Here is a 16,698-nt window from a genome sequence, read left to right as displayed (position 1 = left end):
ACACCAACACAATAAGTAGTTTCCTAGCATTCGCCATGCCACATTTCAAAGAAAATCAGACCTTTCCTTCCCCCAATTGTTAGACACCCAAGGGTCTCACTTTCTGCCCTAACATTGTGCTATTAGCTGCTACTCTTCCTCATCTGCCAAGCCGCAAATTCATTCTAGCCACTGGACATAGCTTCCATAGCTTCCCATCGCATAGACAGAGGACCTGTATTTCTCACTCCTAAGTGAAAGAATGACTTTGAATATGTTTCAATAAGGTCAAATATAACATAAATGGACTGCTTGTCAAGCAATATAGATTACTCGGTATCAGCACTTTATTGTCCTTTTTTGCTCCTCCAAACTGTGGCATATAGGCATTTTAAGAGCAGAGATTTTATATGGATTTTCAAAACACTAATGAAAATCCTTAACAGCACTTTTGCAGTGCTGGTCCCTGCAGAACTTGACTGGAAACATTTCCATTCAGTGATGAGTCTCCATTGACGGTCTTTCTGAGAACAGGCAGTTCTACTCCATTTATTGTGTTCTGTGATACGTTACACAGTTCTTAACAAAGCTATTATGACTGGAAAAAACATCCAAACAAATGAAAGCTCTATATGTTGGAGCACCAAGGGACAAATCTTCTTCTCTCTGAAATCAAGTAGAGCCTGGGAATGTTCTTTGTTGAGAGCAGACTCAATCTAAAAAAAATTAAGCCACAACTCACTCCTAGATTGCTGCATGCACAGAGGAAATCCATTTGCAGCGAACAACAGCATCTTTCCCTCTAATCCACGGTAACAATAACCTATTCTGTGTAATCTGAATGGCATTATCGACTCAAAAAGTTTTTAGTGGATTTAACTAAAACAGTCTGCTAGCATTCACAAGTATAGACAGCAAGCCAATACCGAATAGCAACTTTGAAAAACAAAACAAAGCAAAACAAAATAAGCCACATTTTTTTTTATTTCTAAGTGTGTTTATTTACAAGTGGGATGAATTCACTCCATGACCATATTAATGGATCACCATGCAAAAAGTATGATATAGCAAGGTTTTGTGCAGCCACTGAATATCCAAACATTCAGCTGAAAGGTGATTTTTAAATACCATTGTGCAATAAAATGCACAGTGCAAGATAAAAACAGATCCCCTTGTACCATTTAAAGGAAACACGTAAAAAACTTGTGAGAAACAATGAAAGCCAGCGGGTTTGTGTGCTACTGTGAAGATGAGCCCACTGCCTGTTCCTTTTCACTGTCGTTGATCTTAGAAGTTTTAGCCAGGCTGATAAACAGCAATAGGAGGCAGCCTTATTTACAACACATTAAACAAAAGATAAAGTGGAGTTCGGTGCACCATCTAAAAAAGGGACACCTCTAAAAGTGTTATCTATTGCTCTCTGCTCCTTTAGTGACCTGGCTGCATTTCCCTGTCATGAGTAAGCATCTTCCATGCTGTGAGACAGCCCTGTTGCACATGATGCCAATTCAATATGACCATCCTCCTAGTTTCATGGAGCAGAAAGAAAACAAGCCCTTTAGGAGAGTGTTAGCAGTCTCCTAAAGTAGGAGAACATATGGGCATACCCTGTCGCTTCCAAAACTTCCTTCACTATTTCATAACAATGATGTTAGAGTTGCCCTGGCTCCCCAGCTGCCCTTCTGGATTTCAGAGCCCCAAAGCCTGGCAGCAGCATACCCTTCTTCTGCAGAAGTGGATGTCTGAGAAGACAAAGACAGCGATAATCTGGAACTGCGTAAGAATAATCAGTTTTAAATTCTGATTGTTTATGGTTAACTGTTGACACCTCCACCAGCGGGTTACAAAAAGTAAACAGGCATGTGATCTTCAGCTACTACATAAAAGTAATGCCATTTTATTCCCATAAGATCTCCCAAGAAGCCAGCAGTAGTACTGGGAAAAATACTCCAATGCCGCAAGCAGTCTTTGCAAGACTGCAGAGTGCTGCCGGCAGCACCTATCACCCAGTGGGGTTCGACTGAGAAAAGCAACCACGTTAAACTGACAGGCACTCCTCGGGATGCAGTGAGAGTACATCCTTTGCACGTTGGCAGCCACTATCAGACAATGCTTTCCTATTCCTCTGGGCCTGCAATGCCACCTGAAAAAAGCAGAGACACTGTCCACCCTGTGATTCCTCAAACTGTTTGCTGCCAGCCTGATACTCCTGCCCAAACCCCACACAGCTGAACTGGGGCTACACCCCACCTGGCAGAGCTACACCCACAACAGCTGCCACCCAAGAGCAGGGGTCCAGCTGGGTCCCACACACAACGTGGGGCTGCTGCCTGGCAGCTAGAGCAAAACCAGCCTACTCTGGTGTGTTTTACATGTAAACTTGATGTAGCTAACAAAAAAACACGGGTCTGTTTAAGTCCTGTTAGAGCACTCTTTGCTCAAGGAACCTGCACTTAAAATGTCCAGTCTTATGCTTAGCGAGCTTAACTTGATTAGCAATTACATTGACATCAATCCAAAGTGAATCCAGTGCTTTCAAACAAGCCATTTTACTTTGACACTAAACGACAGAATGTGGCCTCTTGTGTTTGGGAACCGACTTTTGAAAACTGAGAGCAGCATGAGATGAGGACAGAAATATTTATTTCTTCTTTATATCAAGAAAATAATTCATGTAAATACGCATGTAGTACAAAATTCCCTGGGGAAAAGTGTGAATGCCCACAGGCACAGAGCATGGGAAGCTGCGATGGGATGAACCAACCCCTTGCAACTTCCTAGAAATAAGTTTTCACCATTCCAACTACAGGAGTACATGTTCCTGAAATTCAGGAAACTTACTGCTAATGATTGCTCTAAGGTACGGCAATTCTAGTGGATTTCAAAATGAACATGTGAGCAGAGTAAGCTATTCTTCATTTGAGGTGTTAGGAGTTAATAAAATAGTTACAATATACTGCAAGTTAAAGCACATTAAACAATCAAATGTAGGACCATTCAGAAGGAGCAGGTGAGACTCACCAGACTAGATGGAGTCACTGATATCTCAGCAAGCTCCCTCTGTATATGAAGAAGAGAAGCTGGTGCTTATTCTAGAGCACATCCCCTCTAGGCTAGCACACTGAAATCACTTTGAGGATTTTCCCATGAAGTGTCTGTTTCTCTTCATCAGCCATCAGGAAAGGCTAAGAAAGATATGAGACTTAGGTGTGGAGAAGACTGGAAAGAACTAATATTGGGAGAGAGAAACCAACAGGCCACAGAGAGGCATTCTCAGCTGGATCCAGGGCCAAGAGGTAACAAGCCTCCTGGAAGTATTTTCTTCACCTGTGGATCAGTCTCTCCAACTCCTGATAAAAATCAACCAAATTAATTCCAACTCAAACAGACGGCACCTATGTCACAGTTCAGAAAAGGACATTTGTTCATGGCTTGAGCATTGTGTAATGAGACTTAACATGCCTTAACTTCAGACTTTCATTTGACTTTCCACCCTTCAGTTTCTCCAGTTCCCTCCTCTCATTGCCATTTCTCCAAAGGGTAGAACTTTGGGTAAGAAGGCTAAATGTAAGAGTTCTTCCCACATTTCCAGGCCAAAGGACACTGGGTGCCTTCCTCCTTCAGTTGTGTCCACCACTTTTTGCATAAATACTACACAATAATCATTTAACCATACCAAGATATTTGCAGAAGCTTCTCACACATTTTATGCCACCCCAATCTCTTCTTTCATGGCAATAATTTAGGTTCTTGTATATTTGCAAGGATGTACCTCTACATACATGCAGCATGTAAGCAACCAAACTGTTAAATATTTTAAGTACCCTGACCATTCTCAAGAAGTGAGGCAGCGTGCAGCTCTCACGTGAGGCAGAGGGACAGCCACCCAACTGCAGTTACCTCTTCCTGAAAAATTTCCAGTGAAAAGGGTTCTTTCTTTAGAAATCCTTAGCCAAAAAGGCCTTCTTGCAGTTCATATTACACCCCACCACCACCGATAGAGCAACTGCCTTCTACACCACTGCAGCTCCCCTGGACGCTGATCTTATGTTATCTGCAGCCCAGGCTGGATCCACACTGCCTACAGCTACATCTGGAAAGCAGGCTGCCGAGAAAATAATCACTTGAGAACCTAATTCCAGCAAATCAGCACTGCCATTTATCTTGGACTTGAGCAATACATAGTAACAGTGGAGGCAGTCAAACACATACCAAACTGAAAGACCATGAAGATGAGGGATAAGATTATCGACTGAATTCTGAATGTGCAAAGTCAGTTTCCCAAAGTACCGCCGCCATGCTACCTAATGGGCAGGTAGTGTGAAGGCTGCAGAGCAGCACCCCACGTTCCTGTAGGTGTCTTAAAAGCAGCTGTACAATGCTTCTAAGGTTTCTAGCAATCACATGTTTAGTTCACAAGCAAAATTTGCCAGGCTTATTAGCATAGAAGCCTGGGGCAATGAGGTTTAGAATAAATGAGAACTTTCAAATATACACAAGAAAGAGGTAAGCTAAAATTAAAAGCTTGTTGGTTCCCCCTACCCCCCGTAAATTCTCTCATTTGTCCTCAAGGACAGCATATAAATGTGTGCATTACAGCCCATATGATCAGACACTCTCTCAAGAGCTATAAACAATGGGACTATGAGTCATTATTAGGCTGGAATTACATTCAGTTCTTTCCCACTGACTCACCATATGGATTATTTGTCTGGTCTTTTGCTCTCTCTGCTTCCTCCTCTCCCCCCCAGATCATCCATGACCCCTTCCCGAAACTGCAGCATGACTCTGTTTGCTTCGCACGTCCCAGCCCTTGCAGCCAGGTGACAACAGCAGCCTGCAGGGCTCACACACACAGGCGATGAACTCACCACGTCCCTGACACCCCCAGCCGTGTGCCAGAGGCTGCCAGCTCCCCAGCAGATGTGACAGCAGCACCAGGCTCCCACTGTGTCTTGGGCATCGTGGTCTGACATGACACAAATCTACCAACCCTAACAACTTAGCTAATTTTAAGCAAGAGTCAGAAAAGCCTTTTCTGCTGCCCCACCTACCAGGATGGCAATTTCTGGCAAAGTGGAGGAAGGAGTGGGCTTGGATATATACACATCTTAACCTGCTGCAGCTAGGTCAGACATAGCAATACATCAAAGCTTTCATCTTTCATTTAAAAGAAAAAGGTAAAAGCTAGTTCCTAGGCTTCACAGTTGTAGAAAAAAATGTGTTGAAGTTACGACTTCCAAATCTTCAAAGGCAGATTGTAAATAAAAAATGCTGACATTTATTGCTTTTAAGCAAATCACATACTGGAGTGTGACTCATTAACATTGGAACTGGCAAGCACCGAAGCAATCATGTTGAGAATGAGATCATGATGCAGTAGGTGTGCAGCATTCTCTTTTCAGTCTATTCACTATCTCTATCCTACAGTAATAAAGAGGAAAGTTTCTTTTCAGTCAATAATATTTTAATGTGCTTTCCAGTGCCTATGGAAATAATAAAAAACACATTTCTGCTTCACTGAGAAAGCTTTTGACACATACTTGATCTCATAAAATACTGAAGGGCATATGACGCATTCACATGAATAAGTCAAAAGGTTTCATGGTACTCGTAACGGTACAATTAGGAAAGTGCAAAGGCTGGGGTCTTAGATTTTAAAAGTGCACATCACATTAGAACTCCAGTCTTCCTCGTATTGATTGTAAACTACTTACAAAGGGATGCTCCTGTAGATAGGAGGGGGTATACAAAAACAGGCAAGAAAAGGAAATCAGCGTATTCGTACTGCATAATTAGTTATGTGGTAACATCAGTTTGATAGTTTAGGAGACGTTTTGTATACATATCGGCTTGGTGTGGAATGAACTTTCACATCAGTAGACTCTACGAATAGCTATTTCAAATTTGAATGACGCCCACATATTTTTCTACGGAATAATCGCAGAAACTCTCACTTTCAGTATTCAGAGGCAGTGTCCTCCTGTCTATGATGAAGGACTTGACAATTCTGCAAGCAACAATCTTTGAAGATAGTCATAGGAACATTTGGATAAACAATCAAGCAGATATATCTGTTCAGCTGTCCTTCTGAAAAGTACTTTGATATCTGCAACATGTTTTTCTCAGTTATATTACAAAAGCCTCACTCATGTTAAAATATATCCAGACAACAAATGAAGTATGATAAATATCATCAAAATTTAGAGTCTGGTACCTTCATCACACAGAAACAGATCCTTTACAAACATGGAACTAAATTTATCATTCGCTTTAATGTCATCATGATTCAGACTGATATTGCCATTTCCACTGCCTTATTTTTTCCCTACCAATCTGAAGTCTAAAAACAGAATGACCTTATCCTGACTGCAAGCTGGGGAGTTAAACAATAGCCTGTAAATGACAAAGGAAGCAAGCGGTTAAGTGTTAAAAAAGAGATTATTATAATACAAGCTAAATTTAGAGGTGGAACTGCAAAGGTTAGTTAGGATCACTAGTATAACTTTATAGCATTAGGAGTATCACACAGGCAGCTTGGTTTTCTTTTGCAATTATGATACAGTGTCTTCCACACTAGTAAACAAATTTCTGATTTATGTACTGTAGAATGTGAATGTTACCAGACAGAAGCAACTGTTCTGGTGCAGCCATCTAGGGAAGGGTGTTAGGCTCAACCAAAATGGATCTTTTGCTGATTGTGCAGACAACTGCTTACCAGAAATTAGAGAAATCCCTCTCCCGCGTTATAAAGTATTAGAATGAATATACAATTGAGATTCTAAAAGTATCTTAGCTGTATTTCATTTCAGCCTGGTGTGAAGTTGATTAAAATGTTGCATATATTCTGCAATTGCTTTAAAACTCTACAGTAAATCTTGAAAATCTGCTCCACTGATTAGCAAATTGAGTTAAGCTGCAAAGTCACATCCAGAAAATTGAAAGAGAAAAATAGGAATACATGTTCCTGTTAATACCAACATATTAAGCCACAAAAAGTGAATGAGAAGGATAATTTTCCCCCATCTATGTGAACTTAACAATCTTCAGAACACCTGCAGTGACCTGCAAATTAAATCACAGCAAGCAGGGACTTCATTATGACCCACTGAAAAAGACTCTAATAATTAAATATGTGTGTGTATATTTATACAATAAATTTACATATATGCCCCAGCGTATATACAAATAAAACTTGGTTTAAACTTTAATGCATGGAAGGAATGTTGTCTTCCAGTATTATTCTTAAAGGACAAGAAACTTGTTAATTAACCTGTGGCCAGCAGAAGTCCAAAGACACTAATTATTACATGTTCTCAGATTAGAAAAAGCAGTAATAATTGAATTTTATAGAACACAGAACAGCCAGGGCACACTCGGAATTTCTTAATTGCAGCCAATGTCAGCAGATGATACTACTGATACTAGAAATCTGTCTTTAAGTTGATCTTGGAGTTAGAAGCTATATCCAAGCCTTAGTTCCATGTTATAGCCCTTTAGGTAAGTGTTGCTGTCTGGAACCCTACCGTGAAAGCTGGGCAGCATCCCCAGCCCTCCCCCTGTTGTTGGGCACTTTAGACACTTCTGCTCTTCGCATACATTCAAGGCTGCTCCAAGAACACTGAAGTTCTCCTCCCTTGTGTTCCTTACAATGCTAACAGAGTCATTTCTTTATCGTTTTATTCAGTTACATAATCAGCACATAAAACAATCACACCGGTTTTTACAGTGCCCCAGAGAAACCGCTAAGCTAGAGGCCGTTTCCTGATATCCGAGAGGTAAAAGCATCAAATAAAGGTACACCTCTCAAGAAAACTTGAAAATGTTGTTGCAAACCTTGATGAGGCGCTGAGTAGCTGATCACAGGAATTACAAGGTAAAGATAGTTGCCTCTGCAAAAACATACTCGACATTCTCTCAGCCTGGGATTTCTCATCCAGTATCATCTCATCCCTATTTCCCTTCCTCTTGTGTTGTCATGGGTCACTTTCAGTAGAGAAAACCTCAGAACTTAAGGATGCAGCATTTTACTTGTTTTTCTTAGTTGCAAGTCATTTCTCCTTGCCAGCCTTGCAGTCACAGAACTGGGCACTACAAGGGCAAGTTTCTGCTGTCACGCGTGCAGCATTACTGCTCGTGTGGATTTCTTCCCAGCAGCTGGGAGGAAATGTTCCTTCTTGTTTGGACAAAAATATCAAATGATTAGGAAATAAAGAGTTAGGAAAAGCTGTATACAAGATTCATGCTTGAGAAACACAAGGGCATAGAAGACTTGGCCACTAAGAAAATTCCACTGGACATTAAATTACAATAATTCAGATCTGTTCATTTATGGCAAGTCAGCCATTTTACTGTTGACCTACTTTGTATCAGCAATAATTTGTCACAGTGCATTCTCCAACTGCTACTGAAAGAAAGGTTGAAACCATACATTAAGAGCACAGTGTCAAAGCAATTGATGTTAATTATACCCTGCAATTCCTATGTGGATGAAATTGTCACTGCTAACCATTAATACAGCATTTACTGTCTAAGCCCAGCTTGCTCTACCAACCCTTGAAAGCCACTGAATTAACACACTGCTTCACAATGTTCACATCGGAATGTAAATCTGAAACATGTAAAAATAACCTCTGCTATTACACCAAGAATGTGTAAATATACATTCCTTTTTAGGAGAGCTATTTATCTCCCGTCTATGTAAGTTTCACTCTTTAAACTAAAAACAGCTTTAATGTTGTTCAGTCAAGTGGCAGCTCTTGCCAATATAAACTATTTTCCCTAAAAACGATGGCATCAAGTAGAGGAAACTTTGGAAAATAGAGTGCTACTTGATTTATGGAAATTCAGAAATAAGCTTTACATAGATACACAAAAAAGAAAAGCAGCAATGTTCTTCATTTTATTCACTACTAACCTGCACAATAACAAGAGAACATATTCTCCCAGCATAAGCAAGCAAGGTTAACTGGGACACCTTATGCGTATTTAGGGCTCATGTTCAGTGACATCTGCTTAACTTGGTGACAGGAATGTTTACAAGCATCAGCACGAACCAACCACTCCAGGAGCATTAACTAGATTCTTCATGGTTTGCACATCAGTAAACTGTTTTGTAAGGCCCTACTGTTGCGGTACAGTTCCCCCTGCTTTTAAATCACCTCTGAAGCTACTCTTTTATCCATTTAAACTGAAGGCATTCAAGAGCATACAGGCTTTAGCAATATTTAGCCTTCAGAGCTGTCATCACACAAAACAGCACAACTTGATCTTCTGATCCAAGAAGACTCCCTTTAGCGATGAATAGGAGAGACTTTTTTCATCCTATGAACTGATTCAATATGAGATACAACAAAAGTAGAAGCTGGTGATGGTATTTTCACATCAGAAGAGTGCCTCACGTAGGTTATTTCCAATTTCTCACATAGACCGATAAAACAAACCAATAAGAAAATCCCATGGTGCGATGAGGCCCGTCATACACAATCTACCCAAAATCTTTGCAGAGTCAGCAGAAAAGTAGAAAACTAAAATCAGCATTATTAGTATTTGAACGAAAGCCTTCACATCTCTAATCAGACTTAAGCATGGCCTTAAGATCAAGAAAAAGAGCGTGGTCTGAATGACTGCTTAAGCCAGACGTACGTCTCCAGAATAAGCAGGAAAAAACCTACACAACTACAAAGAGAACAGAACAGAGATTCTTACAGGGTACATGTAAGTCTGTATAGGACGAGCATCATTACCGAACACGAAATACAAAAGCAAATTTGAGTGCATAGGACCTGATGCCACATACAGCATAATGGGGGAACATGCTGTGAGAAGAGGAAACATTTGCTCACCTGGCAAAATGACTAGAAGGCAATTTGTACATTTTATAAAGACAGTCACTGAATGGTCAACAAGTCTTAGCAGACTGGTCCGTCAGTCTAAGAGCCGTAACGTTCAAGCTGTGTATGACTGAGCCTGCCCTCAGAACACCAACAGAACAACAGGATTATTCAGTGCTTCACAAGGAAAGAAGTCCAACTAGAAAGAAGTCCAACTAATTTAACTAACGTGCACTGGGCAAGCAGGTCTCGAATGTGCTCTCTCATCTCTAATACCTATGTTAAAATAAAAGCCTTGCTGGTTTCACAATGGCTCCTGAAATGAAATTGAAAGGTGGCAAGCATTTAAGTTAGTGCATTGTTTGTTCTACCTGCACCAAAACACAGGATTGGCAACAGCCTCCACTTAGAGACACACTCCATTTCTCTCAGGAGTCCTTCCTGTGCCCCGCTGCCACAGTATACTAAGTACCTTCAAAATGAGACAAGGGCACATTGTGTGCACATCGGGGTATGTTTAAATTCCAGCTGGAAGAAATCCCAACAACTCTGAGGACACAGGTTGCACCAATTACTCGTTACAGCTGCAGTTAAAAATTATGCCATGAATGAAAGCACCCTACCATAAAAGGACTGAAATATTAACCATCTAAGGGAGCAGGCTCATTCCTGGTTCAGCATCACATGCCAGCCTCACAGATGGAATACTTGCTGCCTTGCAAAGCTATGCTTATCAGAAAGAAAGTACTGACAGCTGATGCTTTCATAATGTGCATAACTCATTGTCAAAGACGAAACATACAGCTACCCTTTCTGCTGCTGTTCTTACTGTGCAGCAGAAAAGACTATAGGCAACACCAAGATACACCAAGCATAGCTCAGTCAGCAGGAAGCTTCATGAAAGTTTAATATAGCTTTACAGGAAGCCAAGCTCAATGTTTTTCTTTCTGTTCAGATACACTTATGCTGTCTGTGGACATGTAATGCAACAGAAATGTCTTTGAGTACTCCTCCTGCTTGAATAAACCTCTTGCTTACAGACTTAACTTGAAAGCATCATATTAAAAGCAGTAGAATCTTTAAGGTATCAAGATGTGAGCCTAAATTTTGACTCTACATCACAAGCTAACACCTTGTTAAAGGAAGTGCATTCTGAACCTTTAGTAACAGATCTGTTATTGCCAGTTCCAGATACTGAGCAAACTCTTTTAAAGTTCACTGCTTCACGAGCACTTACGCTTCCACCAGCCTGCGCCAGAAAGTCATAGTGCTGGAGGAGCCTTAACAATTTAAAGCACTGATGTTGACATACATATGCAGATAATGGTAAAAATGGTATTTGTAAAGCTAAACTTTGAGAAAACCAGTGGGAAAGAAAACCTAGACAGTTCAGTCTTATGTTTTGCTTATCTATAATCACTTATATTACAGACCAGAAGACTGAAAGACTTTAACTGGAGATAGGACACATTACTATTACCACATTGTAAAGGCTCATAGGGGAGCAGCAGCTGCCACAATGCGTGGCAAGCCTGAAGCTCAGTTCCATCCACAGCTAGCAAGTTTAGGTGGCAAGTAAAGATTATTTTCCTTCAGAGCAGCAGCAGCTCTCAACTGACCAAGTTGGGTAGGCCTTTTATTAAACACTCACAGAACAAAGTACACAGGAGATAAGGAATGGAAAGTTCTTGAGTTTTACTCCAGCACTTTAACAAGTGCAAATAAAGTGGTAAGGAATTTCTCTCAAGTGTAACTAACCACTGTGCTGTATACAAATGGCATTAGTGTGGTGCTTAAGTGAATCACATCTCCACATCATTCATTAACTTTGAATACACATATAAGTATGGGCTTCTCACTTTGCCTCAGCCAGCCTTTTAAGTTTGGGAAAAAAGATCTACATACCTTTTGTTGAATCCCATCTTAATGATTTTTAAAGTGAAAGTCTTGCATCTGAAGAAAGCAAAAGGCGAGCAACCTTTTCTGTAGAGTGCTTAACCTGCTCTTAAGGCTAAGGGACACTTGTCCCAGGAACTCTTATGGAGCAGGGAATCCATCAGGGAAGAACTGAGAACTTGTGAGCAAGTAGGTCAAAATGGACATTTAGGTCTGCTATATCCTTCATCAGGAAGCCAAGTAAACTTTAATCCTCTGGATTTATTCAAGTCATCTTTGGTGGATGTTATTTCTGTACCTTTTCCTCATATCCTGGAATTATGGGGCCTGGAGTTATTTCCACATTGACTGACTTTAAAAGGTTTAAAGTGACATGTACATCATTGTGTTTCCCTATACTTCCCAAGCATCTATGTATGAGGTCTTCATTAATCCACGTCTGCACCAAGTGTTCCCTAGCATCAGGGTGCCATTGACATTAAGCCTTTATAGTACCTATTTCATCTCTACTGTGAGACAAAAATAGTTTAACTGATCCTATGTAATCACGACAAGAGATTAATTAAAATGCCAAGATAGGAAACAATTTATTATAGAGAGAAGAAAAATTTCTCATCCAAAATATAGAAATCTGTACAACTTTGCCACAATCAATATACATGAACTGTACAAATTTACACCAGTTCATAATTTACCAAATAAAAGATGACTAACAAAGTTCACAAAATAGATGGTGGTTTGTGGAAAAGACTTTTACCCAATTAAGAACAAGGAAATTACAAACCAGACCTCCACTTTCTAAAAATAAGAAGTTTACTCAATCTTAGAAAACTACAAGCTAGCAAATGTACAGATAGCTGGCTGGTGCTAACACCACAGTTCAGACAGTGTCTTTATATGGTCTTTTTAAAGCCTGTTGCCATGGCAGATTCTGATCACTTGCTACTTCTGAGGCCAATGTAAAGATCTGACCATTTCCCCAGGTCATACTTACTAGTTTATCTTATGTACATTTATACATATTTGTAAGTGCTAGGTAAAAGTCTGAAAAATAAGATTTCCAGTACTATGGTGTTCATAACAATAAGTCTTGTTACTGAGCTGCCAAAAATGCTAATAATAAATGTAATAGTGCAAATTTACTCTGCAAGACCTACTGCAGAGAATCACTTTATAAATACAGATTGGGGTTGAAAATTGGTGTAGAAATTAAGTAAGATGTCTGGGAGAAACTGACCCTTCCTAAATCTTCTTCACTCCCTAGCAAGTTGCGATCATTTTGACTCACAGGCTATTAAATCACTGAAAGGTACTGTCCAAACTATGGCACTGTCACTTTAAAGTATACCACTCTAACGTGTGCCAGATCTTCACAGCTGTGACATGGTTTAAATTCCATAATCCATCCCCAGAGGTGCCCACCCAAAGTAAAAACCAAATTTATCCATCCATTTTAAGGTGATCCATCCACAGACTATATCTTAACCTGATACAGTCATCATATTGTAGCTTTTGGAAGGGCTAGTTCTGCCCAAGAGAAGTTCCTCCTTACAGCTTATTCTGCTGTCTACCATTTGCACGTTGGTGTTATTTTGGCTACCTCCTGCTGGTGCAGCTTCATACAGCACACAGATTGAGCCATCCTCTCCAATACGGTAAGACACTTCATACGGGTCAACCCATAGAGTGAGTTCGCTCGGAAGAAGCTGGAACAGTTCCTGACTGCTCAATCCAATACGCTGTGCTGCCTGTCCAATGAGAGGATCCATTTTATGGTTGATCCGGATACATCGGTAACCTGATCCCTTGCACGGCTTTTCTGGGAACCAGTGGTGTTTATAATGTTCTATAAAACAAAGAAAAAAGATTATCCTCCTTAATTCTGTATTCAAAAAGATGCGCAGTGATCATTGTTCTCTTGCAAATTTCACACCTCAACAATGTTCAAAAGCTTATTACTTTAGCATCCAGTGACCTGAAAAGCCATTAGAGCCTTTATTTTTGCTGACTGCTTGCCGAAGTGCAGTGCCCCTTAGGAACTACTTGCATACAAAGTTACTGTTCAGTGCCACCATATACAGTGAACAGTGTTCGCCACCTGAAAGGAGTGAAACACAACTTCCTGCCACTCACAGAAACGAATATAAAAATACAGAACCGATTATATACATAGCAGAAAAACTCAAGGGTCTCATAACTCCACGAAGCAAAAAAGCAAAAAAAAAAACCCACACCTTTCCAGCACTCTCTTGAGATCACCCCCCCATGCTTAGCTCCTCACACTCTTGAGAGCACACAAAAATAACTAGGGAAGGAGCCGGGCTGTGTTTACACGCAGACTCAAGGCGTATTTCCCCACTGCTCTTCCCAGCCCGATTTCCAGGGCGGAATACAGGCAACTTCACTTACCTTTGGAGTTTTATCCCCCCCCAAAACCCGACCGTTCCGAGGCTACGTGTAGCCACCATCAAGCGCACTGGGACTACAGGGTCGGGGTTAAAAAACCCGCAGGGCAGCGAAGAAACGCTCGGCATTTGATCCTAACTGGGGCTGTCGGGTGGCCATGAGATGCTTCCAGAAGAAAGGGGAACCGAGACTCATCGTCCGTCGCTGAATTTTACTTGACACAAAAAGCAACTTCGGGGGGTTTTCCCCTTCTGGAAACCGGGCGGTCTGAGCCCTTGGAGCGGAGCCCGATGTCGGGCTGCTCCGAAACCTTTATTTGGGGAGCCGGGGGGGCTGCCTGCGCGACGCCCGAGCCCCTTTTGTTCACAGCCCTCTCCAGCCGCCCCCGCCCCGGGCCGGCTCGGCGCGGAGAGTCCCCGGCGGGGCCAGCCCCGGCCGCGGAGCCCCGCTCGCCCCCCGCACCTGCCCTGCGGAGGGGCCGCTCGGCTCCCCTCCTCCCATTCCGCCGCCCCGGCCACGGAGCTGCCGCGGTCGGAGGTGCCGCCCACATCCCGCCGACCCGGGCTGGCGGCCCCGCGGCCGAGGGGCAGCGCGGCTCCCCGGCCGGAGCGGGGGAGCGGCTCCCGCCGCGCCCGCACCGCCCTCACCTGCCAGCAGCTCCTGCAGGCTCTGGCTGAAGGTCTGCAGCTGCCGCTCGTTCATCAGCCCCTTGGTCCGCAAGAACTTGGAGATGAAGGCCACGGCCGCGGCGATCTCGCGCATCATGCTGGCCCGGGTGTACAGGGCGGGATGCATGGAGGCGGCGGCGGGCGGTAGCCAGCTCCCCGGGGCGGCCGGCGCTGGGACGGGACGGGGCGCGGGGCGAGCGGAGCGGGACGGGGCGCGGGGGCGGCGCGTCTCTAACTAGGAGAGGAGCGGGCGGCGGAGCCCAGATCACATCCCGGGGGCGGCAGCCTCCGCCTCCTCTTCCTGCGGCAGGGGGGCGGCGGCAGCAGCAGCGGCGGCCGCGGCAGCGCACACCGCATTTCCTGCTGCGAGGGGCGAAGGGAGCTGCCCGCTGACGGCCGCCTCTTATAGCCCCGGCGGGCGGAACTGGCGTCAGGGCGCAGGGGGCGCGCCGCCGCCAATCGAGCGATCGCACCATGATGACGGCGGGCGGAGGGGCGGGGCCGGGAAACGGGGGGGGTGACGTAATCGATTGTAAACAAATAGAGCCGGGGCGCGCGGCGGGGTGTGGGGGCGCGCGCCGGGCTCGGGGCTGCGCGCCGCGCAAGTGCTTCCGCGCGAGTCGGCCCGCGCTGCGGGGACAGGGGGGTCCCGGCCCGCCCCGCCCCAGGAGCTGGGCGGGAGGCGGCGGCGCGGAGCAGAGCAGGGGGACGCCGGTGCGGTGCGGTGCATCCCCGCGCAGGTCCCGCCTGAAGGACCCCGGCGCGGGCAGGGTGAGGCCGCGCTGGGCGGCGGCACGGCCGGCTGCCCGCCCGCCTGCGCGGAGCCCGTAAACGGCGCGGCTGCCGTGCTCCGCGGCCGTGTGGGCACGGCGGCGCGCTGTCGCTGGGGGGGCGGGCGGCAGCCGTGTGCTGTATCTGGGGAGAGCAGAGCCACGTCAGCGGCGGGGGCGGGGGGACGGCAGAGGCCGCCCGAGCCGGGGGGGGCCGGGGGAGCTGCGCTCCTCGCTGGGCACGGCGGCTGTGAGCGGGGCGTGCTCGGGCATGTCTCCCCGCGCAAGGCCACGCAGGGCTGCGAGAGGTCCCTGTGGCCAGCAGAGGTGACGTGGCTTTTCCCTCTGTCTCTTCTCTCGGAGCCCCGGGGTGCCCTAGCGGGAGCGCTCCCGCACCCGGCGCCCCGGGGGTCCTGAGGGTGGCTCTGTCGTCACGTGTGTCTGCCGTGGCCTTGAGGCATCGGGGTCTCCGGGCAGGGGCCCCCCACACGAAGGGACAGCCCTGTCCCCGTGCAGCTGGGGCCACCAAGCCCCCGGGCACCCACCAAGGACGGGCAGGTCGGCGGGGGCAGTGCGTGCTCGCTCCGTGCGGGCACCCCAGAAATACGACTTGTAGCCCCCCCGTGCACCTCGCGCACGCTGCCCCTGGGGCTGTACAGTTCTCCCAGCTTTTGTATCGCTTGCCTTGAAATAGGAAAAATCCAAAGCGGACAGAAGGACTGATGTGTATTACTCTGTGAGCGATGGCCAAGCAGAGTGTAAAGCCTAAAGCCTCCCAATGCCATATATCTCCCTTTATGGGAAACCAAAGGGGAGATGAAAGAAGCAGCAGAAGGCCTTTTTTGTTTTCCCCTCTTTTTTCTTTTCTTTTTTTTTTTTTTTTAGGAAAAAAAAAAAAACCACCCAAGTGTAGCTGCTTGGATAGAAAACTCATTCTTCTCCTAGGGTATATGCCCTGCCCCTTATGCAAAGCTGCAAATGAAATACAGCCTGGTATTTACGTGTACAGTTCTTCCAGTCAAAGATCAGAAATTGGACCATTAAAGGCACAATAATAACACGCAATTAAATCCTAAGATTTTTTTTCTCAGTAAAAATAATTCAGTAATGGAAGATACAAAAATACACGCGTGAAATAATTTGAAT

The 16,698-nt window shown here is 44.6% G+C and overlaps 1 protein-coding gene across 1 annotated transcript; it reads right to left on the bottom strand.

Moving 5' to 3' along the window:
* Positions 1 to 12,270: 12,270 nt before the first annotated feature.
* BTG1 (BTG anti-proliferation factor 1) lies at positions 12,271 to 15,167 on the bottom strand. The gene is made up of 2 exons (XM_055808073.1): positions 14,762 to 15,167; positions 12,271 to 13,554 (listed from the first exon to the last, which is right to left on the bottom strand). The coding sequence occupies exons 1-2, from the start codon at positions 14,907 to 14,909 to the stop codon at positions 13,190 to 13,192; spliced, it is 513 nt and encodes a 170-aa protein (XP_055664048.1). The 5' UTR covers positions 14,910 to 15,167; the 3' UTR covers positions 12,271 to 13,189.
* Positions 15,168 to 16,698: the final 1,531 nt, after the last annotated feature.

The sequence above is a fragment of the Falco peregrinus genome, chromosome 6 (assembly GCF_023634155.1).
Source record: "Falco peregrinus isolate bFalPer1 chromosome 6, bFalPer1.pri, whole genome shotgun sequence".
In the NCBI taxonomy this organism is placed as follows: domain Eukaryota; kingdom Metazoa; phylum Chordata; class Aves; order Falconiformes; family Falconidae; genus Falco; species Falco peregrinus.
Note: the sequence above shows the minus strand (reverse complement) of the source record. Positions and strands in the feature narration are given on the sequence as shown.